General features: G+C 35.8%; 1 protein-coding gene across 2 annotated transcripts in view; it reads left to right on the forward strand.

Moving 5' to 3' along the window:
• LOC121330800 (dihydropyrimidine dehydrogenase [NADP(+)]-like) overlaps window positions 1-20,927 on the forward strand; it is a 170,987-nt gene that overhangs the window by 57,396 nt on the left and 92,664 nt on the right. For both annotated transcript variants that reach the window (XM_041277595.1, XM_041277594.1), the window contains exons 7-11: window positions 27-108; window positions 2,099-2,186; window positions 11,712-11,819; window positions 12,815-12,984; window positions 15,458-15,668. In XM_041277595.1, the coding sequence (XP_041133529.1) occupies window positions 27-108; window positions 2,099-2,186; window positions 11,712-11,819; window positions 12,815-12,984; window positions 15,458-15,668 (659 nt within the window). The remainder of the gene's footprint in view (window positions 1-26; window positions 109-2,098; window positions 2,187-11,711; window positions 11,820-12,814; window positions 12,985-15,457; window positions 15,669-20,927) is intronic.

Genomic DNA, 20,927 nt, shown 5'->3' on the forward strand with positions numbered 1-20,927 from the left:
AACTAGTGCTTGTTCTTATTTTGTAGCACATCTGAAATCCCTCAGTTCCGATTGCCCTACAGTGTGGTAGACTTTGAAATTAAACTGATGAAGGACCTGGGCGTAAAGGTATTGAAAACCATTACCTGCCTGTTTCATGGGAGAACCAAGAATGAATGAGGGCTTATTAAAGATTAACAGCAAAATGTCAACCGCATTAATAAAGAACAATTAAAAGCGGCTGTAGGCTGAGGCAAGAATTATGCTTTCTCTCGCTTTGGGCATTTGTCTGCCTGTTGTCTGAATGCCACTAGTCTGAGAAAAGGCAATCAATAGTTCTCATCTGGCACACTTGCATGTGATTAATTGTCTTGAAGAAACACATTCCTGAAGTTGCTTTGGGAGTTCAGTGTAAGGGTCTGATTTATTTTTAGCCAAGAATATGTGATATGCAGGTCAATCAGTCTTGAGAAATTCACACATTATAATTATTATAATTACTGATGGCTGGCATGAAAACATCAATTAATTAGCTTTGTCACTATTGAGATTCTAAAGTTTCTATGAGCACAAAGAGGAAAATGCTAGACATTTAATTGAGTAGGATTCTTTACAATGCTTATGTTTTACATTGAACAAAAATATAAACGCAACATGCAACAAAGATTTGACTGAGTTACAGTTAATATAAGGAAATCAGTCAATTGAAATAAATTCATTTGGCCTTAATCTATGGATTTCCCATGACTGGGAATACAGATATGCATTTGTTGGTCACAGATACCCTAAAATGATTAGAAAACCAGTCAGTATCTGGTGTGACCACCATTTGCCTCATGCAGTGTGACACATCTCCTTCGCATAGAGTTAATCAGGCTGTTGATTGTGGCCTGTGGAATGTTGTCCCACTCCTCTTCACTGGCTGTGCGAAGTTGCTGGATACTAGCGGGAAATGGAACACGCTGTTGTACACATCGATCAAGAGCATCCCAAACATGCTCAGTGGGTGACATGGGTGACACAGCCCCTGCATGATGAGTATGCAGGCCATGGAAGAACTGGGACATTTTCAGCTTCCAGGAATTGTGTACAGATCCTTGTGACATGGGGCCGTGCATTATCATGCTGAAACATGGCGGAGGATGAATGACACGACAATGGGCCTCAGGATCTCGTCACCATATCTCTGTGCATTCAAATTGCCATTGATAAAATTCAATTGTGTTCGTTGTCCGTAGCTTATGCCTGCCCATACCATAACCATGGGGGCACTACATTGACATCAGCAAACCGCTCGCCCACACGACGCAATACACACTGTCTGCCATCTGCCCAGTACAGTTGAAACTGGGATTCATCCGTGAAGCGCACACTTCTCCAGCGTGCCAGTGGCCATTGAAGGTGAGCATTTGCCCACTGAAGTCAGTTATGACGCCGAACTGCAGTCAGGTCAAAACCCTGCTGAGGACGACAAGCACTCAGATGAGCTTCCCTGAGACGGTTTTTGACAGTTTGTGTAGAAATTCTTCAGTTGTGCAAACCCACAGTTTCATCAGCTGAAGAAGCCGGATGTGGAGGTCCTGGGCTGGTGTGGTTACACGTGGTCTGTGGTTGTGAGGCCGGTTGGACGTACTGCCAAATTCTCTGAAATGATTTTGGAGGCGGCTGATGGTAGAGAAATGAACATTCAATTCTCTGGCAACAGCTCTGGTGGACATTCCTGCAGTCAGCATGCCAATTGCACGCTCCCTCAAAACTTGAGACATCTGTGGCATTGTGTTGTGTGTCAAAACTGCACATTTTAGAGTGTCCTTTTATTGTCCCCAGCACAAGGTGCACCTGTGTAATGATCATGCTGTTTAATCAGCTTTTTGATAAGCCACACCTGTCAGGTGGATGGATTATCTTGGCAAAGGAGAAATGCTCACTAACAGGGATGTAAACAAATTTGTGCACAACATTTGAGAGAAACAAGCTTTTTATGCGTATGGAAAATTTCTGGGATCTTTTATTTCAGCTCATGAAACATAAGACCAACAATTTACATGTTGCGTTTATATTTTTGTTCAGTGTACATGCTATCATTCAGTTAAATCTTTTTTTGCTGCTTTTTTCATAGGTGGAATGTGAGAAGGGCCTTGGGAGTGATGGGATGGCACTTCATTCTTTAAGAGAAGATGGATATAAAGCAGTTTTTATTGGAATAGGTTTGTGATTTATCCTAGAATATTAGAACCACTTAATTTGAACATTCATGTAGATTAAGCTTGCATGAGTGTGTGTGTGTGTGTGTGTGTGTGTATATATATATATACAGGCTAACTTCACTGTAACAAACCCCCCTGCGACCTGGAGAAATGTTTGTTATGTCAGGGTGTTCACTATAATAGGGTTTGACTTTTTTCTGTATCAGAATAATGACAAATGGCAAATTTTAATTGAACATCAATATATAGTACTTTTATAATGATTCCTTCCCATTGATCAACATTTAAACGGTATTGTGACAAGGTTCTCATGTCACGTGTGGGTAACAGCATTGCAAGACCGAGGAGTTGGAGTTGAAACTCCGGCACAGACGCGCAGAATTTGTTAAGCACAAAACAGAAAGTAAACATATGAGTCATGTGACACTACCAACGATGGTAATGCGCAGAGGACATGTACAAGACAGGCAGGCAGCAAGTCTCAGTCGAGCGCCCGTCTGTGAACAATCATTTGATCGAACAGCAAACAAAACAAACCCGTTTCCACATAGTGATTACACCAATATTAATTCCACCCAGTGGTATGTTTAAAAGAAAACAGTAAAGAAATGAAAAGGAAAGAATGTATACTTACATTCTGAATACTGTAATTACATGTCCTTTGTCTTGAAAAAAATAACATAGATTGCTCATCACGCTGGTTGCAGTTTTTATGAAGATTTTTGATTGAAGTATTAAAAAAAAAATGTTTCTTGCTGTTGGAATCGTTAAAAACGGGTGTTCTTTATAAGAAGAGTTTGTTATAGTGAAGTTATCCTGTATATATATAAAAATGCAATAAGGCCCAATAGGGTGTTCATATACGTTGAATGTACGGACACCGTGGGGCGTTATACGTCGAATATGTGGATATCTTCGGCCATTGAAAGGTTTGCTCGGCTTTTTCCAGAGAAAAAATGACTAGAGACCTGTGCTTTACGTCTTTTTGATGATGTCGGACAGGGTCCGACATCGGACTGGAAAGGCCCAACATAGGACAGCAAAGGGTTAAGTGACGAAGTCAGGGTGAGCGAGTATGATGATAGTGGCTTTTTATTTTTATTTTTTTGTATTTTCTATTTTTCTGTCATCCAGTTAATTTTAGTTGTTCTTCATCCAAATCGGCATGCCTACTTACTACTTTTGGGATTTTTTTGCTGCTAAGTGGTCACTCAGTTTCATAGTTACTGTACATCTGTAACTGTACATGGTATGGCTACCGTTACTTTAAATTCTGTGAGACAGCAGAGTGATTTTGAATATGTGACAAGGTTCCAACTGTCCGTATCCATCAATAACCTTGAAGTTTTGCTATTTATTGTACTGTAGTCATTTTTAATTAAATTGTAGATTGTAGTGTTACTGTCTTTAGGATTCTAGAAATCTGTTTGGAGAGAATGTATTTCAAGGCATACATGGAGATAAAAGCAGAAGCAAATCATAGTGTGTGTACACTAGAAACTAATTCAGTACACTAATTCAACTAATGTCTTAATGATTTTACCTCAGAATATGATTATACAGTTTTTAAAGGTATGGATGACCTTTTACCTTATGTATAGATTTTGTGTTGAAACTGTTTGGCAGGTGAGGCTTTTCCCTTGCACCTATTCGTATTTCACATTATATTTGACTGCAGTGTCTTACAGAAATTTTTGATAAGAAAGCCTGGGGTTTAGCAAGTAAACACATAAGCCTTCATGTTTGAATCTTTTAAAGCACTTCATAAATGATGATCCGTGAAGATCTAGCTATATTCCTCCACAATCGGTATGTTATTGAAAAGATACTGATACCTGTAAAGAATACAATGTTATTGTAATGAGACATTAGTAATGAGAGGTTCTCTAGCAAAAGACTGGAATCTATTTAAAGGGTCGAGCAAATGCATTTTGTATCTTAATAGCTGCAACAGCCTCATGTCAATTTACATCTGAATCTTTCTACATTTGTCCCTCTTAAGCTCGCAGATAAAGTATTACACAAGTGAGTGCAAGTCCTAAGCAACCATTAGCATAGTGAATAAGCAATATACTGTAGGTTTCTATCAGGTATTTAAAAATGTCTTCACATGAAGCGTTTTTTTTTTTTTTTTTTTTTTTTTTTTTTTTTGCATAAGTCGCACATGGATTACATTTAATAATAATTCAAATTAATATACCTGTAATTACAACCTACTGTTAAAATAATGCCCACTTTCCTTAGCTGCGCCAATAACAATTCAAAACAGAAATAACACGACGAATGAAATGAAAGTGCTTTATTATTCATCAGCCAATTGGTGCCCCCCTCTAGTCAGCGTCTGACACTCCTCTGCCCTCTCGATCAATCGCTTGCTTGCTCTACACAGGGGGAAACAGTAAAAAAAAACCTGATAAAAAAAGTATGTATATATCTTACTTCAGCACAACCTCCCCATGCTGCACTCCGCGCTAGTCTGCTCAACAGTAAAAAGAGATACTGTAAGTATGTATTTTAGTTCAGCACCAGCACCCCCCGCTGCCCCCCCCCCCCCCAAAAAAAAAACCAGCCTTTTAAGGAGGAACAAATATTAGTTTCATTTTTTTGAATACACAAGTGTAACTTTCATGAAGACACTGATGTTGAGTTTTAGTTTGGCTGTAAGACTTTTAACATTGTTTAGAAGGATTTGTATCCGAGCACATGGGTTATGGGTTGTTTTAGAACACGCATTAAGGAAGTTCACACTAACCTGCAGTAGCACACTGAAACGAGGAACTGGGAGAATAACAATATGTGCAGAAAATGTCTGCATAATGGAGACATTTTATTAAAAAAAGCTTAGAATTTAAGAACAGTCATGTATGACACATGAAATTGTAAATATTAGCTTCTTTTTTTTTTTTTCTGGCCCAAAGGTTGAAGAATAACAAATATCGTTTTGATCAAAACAAAGCTCAGGATCAATAGAAAAGGTGTGATCCAAAATGTGGATAGTATTTTTAATACTAAGATAAAATCATTCGAGTGACAAGTAGTAGTTAATTGATTGATCAATTAGTTTGCAGAAATGTACATTTGTTTTAAATAGTACTGTAATGCATCTACATAATTTTTCTAGAAGGTGTTTTTTTTTGGGTGGGGGGGAGTGGTAAATGACATTGAAAATCCCTGGTTATAGATGAAAGTGTGTTTAATTTTGTTTAAGCCATTACATGTTTTAAAATTTTCTTGTAGTATTTTTACATACGTTCTTTCAACCTTCACTAGGTTCAAAGGGGTCGTGGACTAGTGAAGTAGTGAATGAAAGTCAAAACTAAATGAAGTACCATTGTTCCTTCACATTGCATACTGATAGATACTGATAATGTTTGATTAACGAGCAGCAGCAGCCTAGCAGAGAGTGAAAACATCTGTAACGGATGATTTATTATTTCAAAGGTATTGCCTGCTCTGTATCTCAGCAATTTTAAGTATCTGCATCTGAACAAAATAAATGATATGCAACATGTGAAAAATGAAAGCAAATTACTTATAAATGAGGTGTCAGAAGCAGGGTGTTTTAGTTAAACTACACTTTGTCATGAGTTTTTCCAATATGACGCTGAATACAAATGACTGCTCCGGTTTATAAAATCAACAGCGAGAGATTCTGGCATCTATCAGCTGAGACAGTTGAGGGCAAAGTTAATGTGCTGTAAGTTAGTGTAGAAACACTGCAAACCTGAACATGCTTCTACATAGCGGACATCATAGAAAGCAGATTATTTATTTATTTATTTATTTAATTTATTTAAAATTCATAAGCTTTTTTTTAATTTTACAATGAAATTCGTTCTTTAATATATATATATATATGAATCAATATATTATAGATATATGTATCTATATATATATATAATATATATTATAGGATAAAAGACAGTCCCAATATCTTTAAATAGGTCTTAAAATAATACTATGTGTAATGAGTCTTCAAATGTAACCCGAATGTTTAAAAAATAATGAAATAAATGTTAAGTCTAGCATCAAGGTAGAAATGCCAAAATGTTGTGTAGTGTCCCCACAGTTCCCACTTAAGCAATATTATACATTGTACCATTTAACAGATCAAACTATACCCCCCCAGGAAAACAGCACTGGGGAACGCCCCTAGGATGTGTTCTCCATTTATTTTTTAGGGGTACTTTTGTATTATGTAGTAGTAGATCAAATGTATAATTCTACTATGATGTTTGAAGGGGGTTATGTAAATATGACTACATTTCATTTGTATTTCTTTTCTAATCTTTATATATAATCCTAATAATTCCTTGATGGGTTGTGTAGAACTATTTAACCCAACTTCAGGTCTTACATTCAAAACACTCAAGATGTAATTTTGACCAAATCACTGAATGGAACGAGCTGCACTGGGAAGAAAAAAAAAAGTCTAGATGATCCAAATCTAGACATTAAGCAATTGAATTACATTTAAATACACACTCCAATGCACCACGTTCTTGGATGATTTAATTAGGCAATGCTATCTGATAGAAAGGGAATTATCAGAGATTACAGGCTCACTCTATTTTCTGTGCCCCGTGTTTGACCGGAATTGTCCTATGCCAGTGGTGGTTCTCCACAAACATTGCCATTCCAGGAAAGCCTGGGAGATGGCTGTATATGTTGAGTAGGTGGAATCGGCAGAGTTGAAGGGTTACGTTGTCACATGACTTGAATGCCAAGCAGTACATTTCTCAGGCAAGATCAGCCCAAGTATTCAGCCAGGTGAAGGATGTACAAAAAGTATAAGCAGCAGTGTAGAGTAGTGGTTAGGGCTCTGGACTCTTGACCGGGGGGTCGTGGGTTGGGAACTCAAAAATAAATAATAATAATAATAGTATTGTAATAATAGTATAATATTGGGACAAGGAAAATAAAATAAATAAATAAAATAAAATTTTCTGTCAAAAAACTAAATTGAATATAAAGTCACATTTTGAATACATTTTACAAAACAAGCACACAATTTACTAGTCTGGATCTTGTAAAAACAAAAGGCATGATTTATTAGAAACTGTTAGGGGCAGTTTTAATAAAATGCTTGCAGTCACCAACACCAGCCATATTTATACTGTATGTGCTGTCACCCATAAAATAATTAGATTACAATATTATTTACTTTTTAAACAGGGCAGTATAATGCAGGGCAGATAACCCAGAGGAGGGAATTACAGTGCTCAAATGGCACTATTTATTAAGCTATGATAACACTTATGTTCATCTTTGATGTATAGCAAGTGTGACTTTAGCTGATCTTGTAGACAGCCTTAAGGATGTTTCATTGAACATTTAGTATGGCACAGAGCCAGAATACATTTAGCTTAAACCCAGATGACACACTGGTAATGAGGTTGTGATTGATAACCGCCATTTCCTTGGGAGAACCTGCTTTTTATATATATATATATATATATATATATATATATATATATATATATATATATATAATATATATATATATAATCCCCCAAATAACGAGTGTCTTTCTTGGTTGTTACATTAGCCAGTTTAAAGGCTGGGTTCCAGCCTATATCTGTCACTAATGTATGCCACCATTCCTGGAATACAGTGATATACTATCGTGTATATAGTGCCAATCGTATGTATGTCGATTGTATGTCACAACACCTCACAAACAAACATTTCACGACATCAACTTTACCATATTGAGTTCCTATAGTACTGCACTTTATTTTCCCCCTCGGGTATGTTGACTGTAATGGTTGTGTAATTTTTGACATGTTTAGAGTGGTACCTACACTGTATTATCAGCATACTTGTCAAAATGAGTTGTATTCTGTGCACTCGTAAGCTGCAATAGGCAGGTGACTCATAATGTAACTAATATGCAAAGCAGTATATTTGGGAACTATAGGACAAAACGCCTGCACATGATAATATTCAGCTCAACTCATGCAAAGGTAATGTCCCTTCATCATTAACAGTTGAAGTAGGTAAACCAAAAATCTCACCTTGTATTAGGAGTAAACGCTACAGGGACTCCATGTAACATGTACAAGTCTATTGATTTAAAAAAAATAAAAAATAAAAAAAAGTTATGGAAGCTACTATATTTTTATAATGTAGAGTTTATAAATCCATTGCAACAGAAACACTGCTACAGGGTGTGAATAGCCATTACTTTTACAAATATTTTAACAAATTAAATTTATATTCTAGAATTCAATGCAACCACCTTTGTATTTAGCGCTGTCAATGGTAGTGGCCCAAACTACAGTGGTTGTAATGGGAAGGAATGATAGTTTTAGATGTATTCTTTCCTTGAGCCTCGGTTTGAATTTATTCAATTTCTCCAGCAGACATATAAATCTATAACATCCTTCAGAGATGAATTTAGGAAAGGGGGTTGGAGAGAGCACGGAGGGGGGATGGGTGCGTTATTTTATTTCTGGTCAGGAAATTAAAATTGATCACAGCACACACAAGGGACTAGGTTGTACAATCAGAGCTCAATGTGGTTAACGAGGATAGGGCATGGCATGTGTTCCGCTCAGCTGTGCACTTACAAGTTACAAATAATATTGATTGTGGAGGTTACGCTGGGTTTTGGAGGAGTGGTGTAGCTTTTTCCTTTCTAAGGGACCCTGGCTGTGTGCCTGGCCACTGGTCAGCAGGGACACAGTCCCTAAACACCTGGGAGAGAGCTGCTGCTCCTTGTGCAAGCAGGTAAAGCGCACCAGCTAGAAACAATGAATGGATATGCGATAGGTTGCTTTATCAAAGATCAAACAACAGACATGGGGAGAAAAAAAAAGCTTTAATTGGCACTCTCACTCAATAGACCTGCTGGACAAAATGCATTAATGATGAGTTTTTCGCCTGAGACGTGTCCAGCAGACAGATGAGTGACTGAATACTGCATTGTATTCATTTATTTTTTACTTTGTTTTCAGCCATGCTGGTATCTTTTTGTTTTAAACTAATGAATACAAAAGTATACTGTTTTAAAGTTATCACCCTGTACAATCTACCCAGTGTAGTAAATAAAAGCGGTCTGTTTCTGGTGTGAGGTGGATTCATGATTTTAATAGTATTTCCCAAATTAAAGCTGCTACTGAACTATGGATTTGCCACCCACAGACTCAGAATCAATGTATGTTAAAACTGGGTCTTGCTGGCAAAGATTTTAGTAACTAATGATTTATATGGAATAGCGCTTCACTAACTTGCCAGCTAGCAAGACAATAAATATAAGTTGTTTACACTGTAGCATGTATTTCTTTATTTATTTACTTTTTAGAATATTTTATGTTCTCAATATGAAAAATATTAGACTGTTAATTCACCCATGTGAACCAAATCACGGTAAAATACTTGAATCAGGACACACACACATACATGTTCAGGATAAAGTGTTTTCATGTTGCTTTGGCTTTGTAGATGTGCTTTATTCTCCTGTTTTACATACTGTTAGCAAGTAAAGGCTTCATCTTTTGCAAACTCATGCACAGGATGAGTGTTAGTAAGGCCTTTTTCTTTTTTTGTCCCACGACCAGCTTGAAAAATTACTTTTTAATGTCAATTAATAGTTGACAATATGCCCTTCATGTAAAGTAATCATTTGATGCTTGTCTGCAGCTCTGCTCTCGTTATGTTGTAACTGAAACTTGGCAAACTGGCTTGAACAGGACTTGGTTTGAAAAGAACAAGTTGATAAAAAAATAAAAAAATAAATAAAATCATCATCATTATCCACATCTTCATGTCTCAGCTTGTTGTTTTTTTTTTCCTGTAGAACATTTTAACACCAGGCTTCCTTACCAAGTGTCATTGCTTATATTTCTTTTTCAAATGTATGTGAAATACATTTGATGAAACCTTGCATGGGTAATAGATTCAAGATGATATTCCATAGTACTTATCTAAACCAGAAACCCAGAAGTTAATTTAGGTACCACAAGGTTTTCTTTTGTGTGTGTTTTTCTTTTCCTTTAATCATCACATAGTTAATGCTCAAGTATACATACATTTAAGGTTTTTCTAAACTTTTGTTTTCTATGTTCAAATAAATGCATCCTTTTTTCAGTTTATTGTTATCATACAATACTAACAATAATAATAATAATGTCAATAAAAATGTTGATGACAGAAATGTATTTATATTTGGGGTTTTAAACTTGACTCGCATCAAAGTGAGCCATTTCAGTTATTAACTTAGTTTTTAATTGCTGTTATTAGAATACCGTAAGCTTTAAAGTTTCAAACTAACAAAGGTAACTTACTGAGTTTTTTTTTTTTGCGCACTGCCGTGAAAGGAAAGCAAATGTAGCAAGTTGCATTTTTTTATTTATTCATTTTGAGTTAATGTGGAATATTGGGTATGCCTTCCAGTTGTCCTTATGCCAAGGTCTTTCACGTACTGTTTTTTGATACCGCACTCGAGTAGACAAGATTAATCGGTGAAAGCCGACAGGTGTGATTAATCGATGAATCATTAACCAAGCATTTTTCAGTGGGATGCTCCCCCGGTACTAGGTGTTTTTTTTTGTTTTTGTTTTTTTTTTAGCTGTATTTGACTCTTCCTATAAAAATCTATCTTTTTACAATAGCATCTTGGAAATGATGTCCTTTCTTCAGAATACTCTGGGGAACATTATAAAGTACTTCAGAAACCATACAAATATTTTGCTTTTTTAATGTAAAGTATGTTTTATGATGTATTCTGCTTAGGGATGCATGTATAAAGTTGTGCTATTCTATGAACTGAGGCACCTCGCAATACCTCCTGAAAGTTTTGTTGAAAAGTATTGATGTTTGGGCAAATTACAAGACAGTGTTTCACCTGAGTGATTTGCAGTGACATAATATGTGTTTATTCTCAGGGTCTTCATAAACAATAATGGACACCTTCCTCTTGATGTATTTTCGCAAAAGAAATGTTTATAAATCAAATAATAGTTGTGTGTATTATATATATATATATATATATATATATATATATATATATATATATATATATATATATATATATATATATATATATATAATGTTTCTAATATAGCTGTCAAATATATTGAATTTACAGCGTTTTTTCATGTCTTTCTTACCTTTCTTACGAGTTTCTCCTGAAGCAGGCTGTGCTGCCAAAACTTTCTCAGCCCTTTATACACTAAATGTCCTTATCAGGAAGGGAACATCAGTCCCTCACCTATCCAGTGATATATGTTTCAAGTCTGTACTGCAAAGTATAGTGACCCTGTAAGTCATCAAAACAAAGTGTTGTTTTTTTTTTGTTTTGTTTTTTTACTGTGTTTACAGGATTGCAGTCCTAGAAACCCATTTCAGTATGATCATATTAACGTGGTCCGAGTCCTTAAAGGGTTAATCAGTTAAAACCCCTCATTTATAAACCTCTGTGGCAGTAGCAATTATCATAAATATTTAAATAAAAATATCAGAACTGAAAAACCAAATGACATAATAATAATCAAAAGATCCTCTGTCATTATGTTTTAACAGGCTTGCCAGAGCCAAACAGACACAAAATCTTTGAAGGGTTGACTACAGAACAAGGATTTTATACCTCAAAGGACTTTTTACCACTGGTTTCCAGGGCCAGTAAAGCAGGTACAGTCTTGACAGCACTGAAATAAGAGAATTTACATTGCAATTATGACTCTTGTACGATACAAGAAAACTATAAAAAAAAAAAACATTTTAAAAGGAAAAGGTTATACCTTATAAAAGGTTTAGCATATTACTGTTGCTTGAAGATTAATCCTACAGGGACATGGTGCTCTGTTTAAATCAAACAAATACAAATTTAAAAATATATGTTTTCTACCCGTTTTCTGGTTTGCGTTTCTCCTGTGCACCAAGCCTTCATCAATCCAACAGGCACATGAAAGGCAAAGGCCCTGTTCAGTGTACTTTCTACAGGGAAAAGACTGAATATTGAAGTACATGTAGTCATTAGCAAGGCCTAGATGTTGCAATGGGTTCTATTTGCTAGTGTCGCTTCTTAAAGATGTTATCATACACATTAAAAGTAGAGTTACATTGCAGCATTCTTTATTCAGAACCTGCAGAGACCACAAGAAAAATTAAATGCTAGCACTAAGGCTGTTTTAAAATACTGCATGTAGCATTAATTAAACCAGTGGGTCTATTAGGTATTAACTGTCCTGGACCTTAAAATGTATATTTTGATGCTTTGAATGTATACATAGCGTGACAGAAATCCCTTATTTGAGTTTGACGTGAGAACAATATTCTGATTCACTAGGAACATTTACTGTGGGAATTGTAAGTGATTTGGTGAAAAGTGATATCGGATACTGAAATGAGCTGTATTCAATATACTCTGTAGTCATCCATATAGATGATAAAGTAAGAGTTGCTCTGCTGAAGGTACTGGGTATGAAATTACTTCTATGAGGACATTGGGGGAGGGAATGGAATAAAACTGTCTCTCAATGAAGCAGAATAATTTGATAGTGACATGCTGTGTCTGCAGACTCCAGGATGCAATTTTACACTGCTTTAAGTACTACTGTCTTTTGAGCTGTTGAGCAGAAATGATTCCCTAGACAGATTTTTATTTCCCCCCCTTTATCATTCAGGGATGTGTGGTTGCCGCTCCAAGCTGCCAGTGGTGCACGGCACAGTTCTAGTCCTGGGTGCTGGCGACACCGCTTTCGACTGCGCCACCTCTGCCCTGCGCTGTGGAGCCCGCCGTGTCTTTGTGATCTTCAGGAAAGGATTCACAAACATTAGAGCTGTCCCAGAAGAGGTACAAAGTCAACAGGCTCCAACAAGAAAGTTCATTAATATTGGGTCTGCTGAGCTAATACTGCAATAGTCAGTTTATTAAGATGTCTGCCAAAACGTCATGCCTGTGTATTACTTAAACTCCCTCTCCACAGTTATTGCAAATTACCCTATTTGATCTTTATCTCCCTCAGGTGGTTGAAAACCGTGATCCTAAACAAAAAGTGTTCAGTATTCGAGTCTGTCCAGAGCTAAAACAACAACGGTTTTATATTTGAATACAACCAGAACCCTTTGTTTCTTGGACACCCTCATTGAAACTACATAATTACAACCTATCGAAGAAAGAAACCCACTGTGTTAATTTGCAGCTTAAACAGATGGCAGTTTTACACTCTTTTGTTTAAAAGCTGCGGTTTTAGTGACATAAGGCCCTTGAGTGAGGGAGCTACTATTTTGTCATGAAGTAGCAAATGTAACCATGCATTAATAATCAACAAATCTTCGACTGGGTGTTCCATGTTATTTAAAAGGCAATTCATTTAAACATTTAATAGTCATTCTAATAAGTAAGGAAAGTGTTTTGGGAGACTGAAAGGAGTGGTAACAAATCCTTTAAAGTCAGTTTCATTAAAAAATGTGCATTGTGCTGAGTATTTTTTCGTTTATTCAGTTGCTTTTTGATCAACGTGTTTTTTTTTTCTTTACGTTAAATATGTGTGCTGCATTGGAGTACCTTTGCTGTAGATCACATGGTTTGACTGCAGCTGGATCATTGGAGGAAGTTTGAAATGCAACATATGTAGTGATAGGTATCAGGAAGCAGCAGCGTTTCAAGTAGAACCAAAAGATAATCCACAGTAGAAATGGTGCACCAAAGATAAAATTCCTATTACTTTTGTAGGCAAAAAATTTATTTTGTAACTGTTGTTAGCATACCCTTTTAAGATACATCTCAATTTTTTTTTATTTAACTTTTTTTTGCCCGCATTTTAAAAATTGGATTTTAGAAGTGAACAACAAAAGTTCTCCTTAACAAAAAATGAAGTTAAACTAATGGTGTTTCTCTATGTATAATAAGCTGTTGACCCAATGCTCTTTGATCTTCAGAGGTTATTCGCCACTAGCTGTGCATAAGACAATAATTGCTGCATGGTCATGTGATCTTGTTCAGCCAATCACAGTGTTTAATGTATTTAAGCCATTTTATAATACCGTATATTGGCAACTGTTAAGTTCGTTGGCTACTATGAAAACCACAGGGATAATGATGACTGTGCAGTAACAGTAACGATTGAGAACATGTAGGCACTGTAGAATTAACAAATTTTTCTTCAAGTTGAATGAAACCTGTTGAATATTGTTACGTTAACATATTAAATTGCATACCGCTTTGTAGTTTTCTAATACTTAACGAACAACTGACACATTGTGACGTTTTGAAATCCAATATAAAATACTGTACTACAATTATGGCCTGTGGTAGACTTTTGCAATATAATTTTGTAGTCTCTTTGATTACATGATGTTAAATAAAATATCTAAGTTATGTTCATTTATTTATTATTTAGTTTTTTTTTTTTTTTTTTTTTTTAGAATTATTTAATTCTAGGTGATGCAAAACTTTTGGCCATAGCTGTACCATTTGTATAAATAGGGACAGATGGTTATAACCACTGATTTTGTTATTTTTCTTTTGATAACAATAGCTTTCTCAGTTTAGCAGATGCTGCTCACTAAAGCTGGCATTTGTTTATCAGGTTACTGGGGAAGCTTGGCTTTTAGACTCCCAAAAGGAGTTAGTAAACTCAGTAGGTCTGAAAAAAAATAATTAAGATAGCTTCGACTGTCTGTGAGGTTTCTGGATACATGAGCAGTGAGCCAAATCACCCAAGAGCAGTATAAAAAAGGTAGAAATCCTTATGTCGTTATTGTTAAATCAGATGGCATTGCTATGCATTCTTAGCTGTCACAAACATACAGTAGATTACATGGTTATCATATATATATATATATATATATATATATATATATATATATATATATATATATATATATATATATATATATATATATATATATACTATATATCTGTGACTCCCTTGTTCCTTGTTAAATGTTGGAAAACAGCGCCAGCAGCCTTTTTCTAATGGGAATCTTTTGCCATTGTGGGATGGGATAGAGACAGAGTGGCTTCTTTGATTATCTCATTTAGCCTATAGTACAGAATTCAGATTGCAAAGCTATTAAATAAATATGGCCTTGTTCCTAAGATCCAGTACAGGCCAAACACTTTTATGAGTAACATTACAACCCAATCCAGAAAAAGCTCTGTTTTATACAGAATTATAGTATTATACATTGCTGCTTCTACAAAACCACTCAAAAATTGCTACTTTAATGTTTCTGTGCGGTATAGTAGGCTTTATATTAATGTAATGGTTATTTATTCAAATGTATTTTACTTCACATATTAATTTCTTTATTTATTCTAGATGGAACTTGCCAAAGAAGAGAAATGTGAGTTCCTGCCTTTCCTGTCTCCCAGGAAAGTTATTTCGAAGGCTGGCCGCATAGCCAGTATGGAGTTCTGTCGAACAGAACAAGATGAACATGGAGACTGGATTGAGGACGAGGATCAGATTGTTCGCTTGAAGGCAGATTTCATCATTAGTGCCTTTGGATCAGTGTTAAGTGACCCAGTAGGTAAGATTTACTGCAACCATGAAAAGCAGGTTAAAGCACAGTACAGTATAACATTTCAAATAATAAGGACAATAAAACACAAATTCACATACACTGTTGTCTTTTGAAAAAAAAAAAGAGCCATATTTTATGTACAAACAGAAACACTCACAAAAAGTGAAAAGGGTATTTATAGTTCATCCTTACTTTAGTCGTCAACATTGTGGTTGCTATTGAAGTAAAAATGCATCATTCTAGCCACATTTTTTTACATTGACGTGAGCACTGAAAAGAATCACGGCTGCAGATCCATTTCTATTGTCTGTTGATGATGCAAGATGCTCCAGCCATGAAATTAAATCCAGCACAATGTTGTACACTTGGTGTGTTTGCTGTTTTCGGGACTGTAACAGGTCAAGAACAGTCACCAGGTGCTCGCAGTTCTCTGCAATGTATTTCAGGTCAGAATGCACATCTTCTACTGCTGACAGGCTTGTAGCTCCTGCATAACAGACGTATCCCAGTTTTTCATTCTCTCTTGCTCCTAAACCCAAGGTAGAACTGAGAGCACTGTGCATGGTACTTTACACTTTGAACCATGTGTTTCACCTGGTCACAACTTGCTTGGGTGGAAGTGTGGGCAAATCCAACACTGTTCACTCAAGTAGCACACTAACCGTGCACATCGAGGTGGAGCTTTCACTAAAAGTGACTTCATCAAAGTGACAAAGTGGTCCACTTGCTTGAAGTTATCTCGCCATAGATTTCCTGCTAGAGCAACGACGTGTGCATAGCAACAAAAATGTACACAATTTGACCACAGGTTGCTAAGTACATCTTTCCAATCTTTTGCCATACAGCTCGCACTATCTGTTACAAAGGCTAATACTCAATAAAGTGGAATGCTGAATTCCGTCATACAAGAAATCAAGGCTTATGAAACAGTGGTGTGACGTGTGTGATGGTGTGAAGATCTGGCTTCAGCAACTAGTCAATTTTATGAAAGTCAGTCATTTTTTCCTCGATCACACCAATTAATTTTCCTTCCAGATCTCAGAAGGCGCTGTTTTTCCTCTTCAAAAAGAGGTGGCAAGTAATGGGAATACAGTTGATCTGGCACTGCCGCCCTTAATGTGCTTGCTGAAAAAGTCTAAGTACAGGTTGATCAACTTTCTGCAGTGGCATGTCTGCTTGTACACACATTCGAACACAATCTGAAGTGACAGTCTCGCATTGTTGTTTGCATAACGTTCAAACAACCCACTCATAGTGCACTGTTTCTTTACAGTTGTCGATGGCCCTGCTTTAGACAACACTGAAGGAAAAAAATCAAGTGGTCTAATAGTAAGCTTTGTGCGATCATAACATCTCTGCAATCCATAAATAATCTATTGTTGAGATTTTAAATTTGAACCAGTGAAAACGTTAACATCTATTATATCCACATTGATTTGAATTGAGTATAAACAGTAATCTACAGTATATTACAATTTTATGTCTTGATTCCAAAAACTGGTAGGTAATGCACAGCTCTAGTTTCAGCTTTATTTTTAATAAACATTCTCCTATTGTTTTCAGGTTGTGATGGAATAGCTAAGCATTTTAAACAACATGGTTGCCACTTGCACATTAGTGTTTTTAACTAGTAATGGTAAAACTGGAAATAATTTTTGTTTTCTAAGCACTTGCAATGAGTAAAATCCTCATATATACATAAATATAGTTAAATAGTTGGTTCTGAGGCCCGTTTTTGTCTGTGGAAACTTTTGTGGGGTATTTAATCTGAAATTAAACCAACTGAGCATAAGATATTATTTAGATAAACTGTTCTATTAAGGTCTTTTGAGTAAACTAATGAATGTAAATTTACTGTAAAATAAACTGTCCTGTGTATGTACATATATTTAGATATTTAAAACACACACACACACACACAATAATGAGCTGCTTAAGCTGGAGACACTGGATTTTTTTTCTTCGAATTGGTTACCTACCAAACCATTAAACTGTTTACTGAAGCATTACAGATATACTGCAGCTAATGAGAATGTCTGCTATTTAAACAAGTGCAAATTGAACATGTTGTATATGCATACGTAATTAGTTATGGCAGCCAAATACACATTTGAGCAACCAAGGCTCTCTTAGGCAACCTTTTCCCTTTGTGATATTTTGCATAATTTTAAATAGTATGTACATAGACCCCCCCCCAACAAAAAAAAAAAAAAAACATAAATATGTTGTCGTTTTATTACTTAAATTGATGTTCAGAAAGCTGATGAAGTTAGTCAGGAGACAGTCTTGTTGAAATATTCTAATGAGGCCTAGGTGCATTATAGGACAGATAATTGTTTGTTGGGTACTGCAAAGGTCATTGGAAATTCCCTTGGTTAATTTTGAATCGCTGGATTAATTAAATCCCTATTTTAATAACAGATGTTGTCTTATTTATTCTACACTGAATTCAGTATCCCCAAACTAAACATTATGGTTTGCCGCAGTCACATGATGCAATTGTGTTCCAAAAAAACTTTAAGGTTGGAAAGATCTTATTGGGCTTCATGGACACATCTGAATTCAAAACTTAGTAAATGTTTCAGATGAAGGTCCAGAGATTCTTTGAGACCTCAAAACATCTTTGTTTCTGCTACACAATGGCTTTGTCTGTAGCTGTACCACTGGATGACTTACAAAGAACTGGGAAGCTAAGCCAGGTTGGTTTTAATCAGTAAATGTAAAAAAAAGACAGAAATGGACTGGATTAAATGTATTTAGGTGAATTTTCTGCCGAGCTTTTAAAGATCAGTCACCCTTTTGTGTACATTTTGTGTAGTTCTTGACTCATCATTGATTTTTCAATAGCAATTTCTTTTTAGCAAGAAAAAAAAAAACTGTAATGTTTTGCTGATAGAAGTATTTTTCCAAACCTATATTTTCTGGTACAGATATGCATTACAGTACTTATCCACTTTAGTATCTTGTCATGTCCCGTGAAGAAGCTTAGCTGTGTATATGGCAAGAACAGCTGAGATAGCTAGAAAATCTTTTCAGCAATCAGACTAGGAGGCTGGCCCACTAGAGTGACAGAATGATAAGCTCTTAGGCAAGAACAAGCTGGCAGATGATTTGCAATAGTAAAGGTAATTCCAACAGCAGTGTCCAAGCATTTCAGAAACTGGTATTTCTTTTTTTTGTTTGAATTAATGAATGAATGAATTAATTATGTTTTGAAAATCTATGTATTTCAGCAGTAATCCCCTCTGAAGCCTCAGGTTCTAGATAGTTGAGTCGAAAGCTTATCAAAGACAAGGTCAGTTGCCTGTCGGGCAGTGCCTGCCACTCAGGTTAATATTGCCTTTGGTGTACAGTACAGTATGTAACAACAGAGATGAAGAACCATTTTTCTCTCTCTTTAATTGCTGAACTATTGTTAACCTTGTTGGCTGGGGTGACCCACAGACATTTACGCAATGTGAAAATACAGTAGTATGTTTACTGTAAAAGGAGGGAGTGATCTTAAAAAGGTGACAACCAAAGCTTCTGTTTTATAAGGGTTTTTTAAATACGTAGTAGGAGTATTATTTGTCCTTTATTACTTACAGTGGTCACATGGACAGTTTGCAGTACCACACCAGCATTGTCCAGCTGGTGTGGTAGTTAAGTCCATAGTTGTTTTTCTGCACCAAAAATATCAGCTTGATTTCTGTAAAAACTACAATACTGATTATTTTTTATTATTTTTTTTTTCTCACTGTAACTTGCTTGTTTTTAATTTCTCTGCACGAGAAACCGAAACTAAATTTTCACATAGATAGTAAGCACATTGTTTTTATTTGTACAGGATTGAGTATGAGAATAACAATTGAACTAAAAACAAAACAACAAAACCACCTATATAGACTTCAGAAGGACTGTTGTTCTGTACGTAGTTTATCTTGGATTTTCTTTCAGAACTATACTACCATAAAATAAAATGTGCTTACTATGTGTGTGTACATTAGTTTGTAATTTACTTGCTAGATTGAGGCTCCCGTCTCTCCGGGGGCCTTGCATGTACATAGTCAGTGTTGCGCATTTATTTGTTTACTTTGTGTGTTCTTTTTAGTAGGGGGAAAAAAAAATACCTTAATGTTTCTTTATTGATAGTGGCGCTTATTCGAGGGCGGCCTATTATAAAGTTGATATATGACTGTGGCGTCATAACGAGGGCGTCTTTAATTAGAGGGTGGCGCCAAATTGAAGTAAACGGTAAATAAATAAATTAAATAAATAGATAAATAAAAAAAAGCAAAGATATTCAGAACAAGAAGTCAAAGGCACGGTAAAGATGGTACAGCGGCATTTTCGTACAAAGCAGACCTGTAGTGTCATTATATATCATGTCAAAGGAATTTAATATAGATGGTTAACCATTCCTTGTTGGTTTGCAATAGCATTGAGCACACCTTTTCTAGCCTACATTTGTTATTGTCAAAGAATAATAATGCTTTATTAGATTTATTTTTGAATATTACTCATTTTGAAGCTAATTCTTAAAAGCACATGCTGCACAGAGAGGCTTTTCTCCTGAGAGTTTCGAGTGAATGCTGTGGAAGGCAGCCTACGGAAGTAATAAATGTAGCCGCTCACTGGTCAAATATATATATGTATATAAGGACATATTAATAAAATTAGCTTTATCTTTAATGCTGTTTTATTACAATATTAAGTACAATGTTTTTTCATATGCTATATTTATGGTATTTTTTATTTATTTTTTATTCAGTACTTGCTACTGATGCATTCCTCATTGTACCATATAAGACAGCATGGCTTCTTCTGTTTAATGGACCTTTGCAATCTGCATCTGCCAGTATAGTTCTCCCTGGAGACTGTCAGTGGGTTCTTTTAGAAGCAATTTTATTTAAGAATAATCTCTCTCAAGTGCTAAAGCCTTGTCACACTCCGTAGCCTTTTCACAGTAGAAAAGAAACAAACAGCTCCTCTACATGAATGGGTTTTTGTTAAATAGAATAATGCAGAAGATAATCATGCAGTCTCTGGATCTGAAAGCAGTCCTAAAGCTCAGGGCAGTAAACATCTTCCAGCCATCACCAAGATATTGCAGTCATCCCTTATCCTGACAACCCACTGCTTGGGTCTTTTAGGATTTTAAGACAGAGCCATGGGTTCTCTGATAGTTGCCCCAGGTTTCTTGCAGCAGCTTTATGGGGAAGGTGAGCTGTCTTACACTGCCCAGTGGAATCTCAGGTGATTTCACATATCATGTGCAATTGCCAA

The sequence above is a fragment of the Polyodon spathula genome, chromosome 18, assembly GCF_017654505.1.
Source record: "Polyodon spathula isolate WHYD16114869_AA chromosome 18, ASM1765450v1, whole genome shotgun sequence".
Lineage (NCBI taxonomy): Eukaryota > Metazoa > Chordata > Actinopteri > Acipenseriformes > Polyodontidae > Polyodon > Polyodon spathula.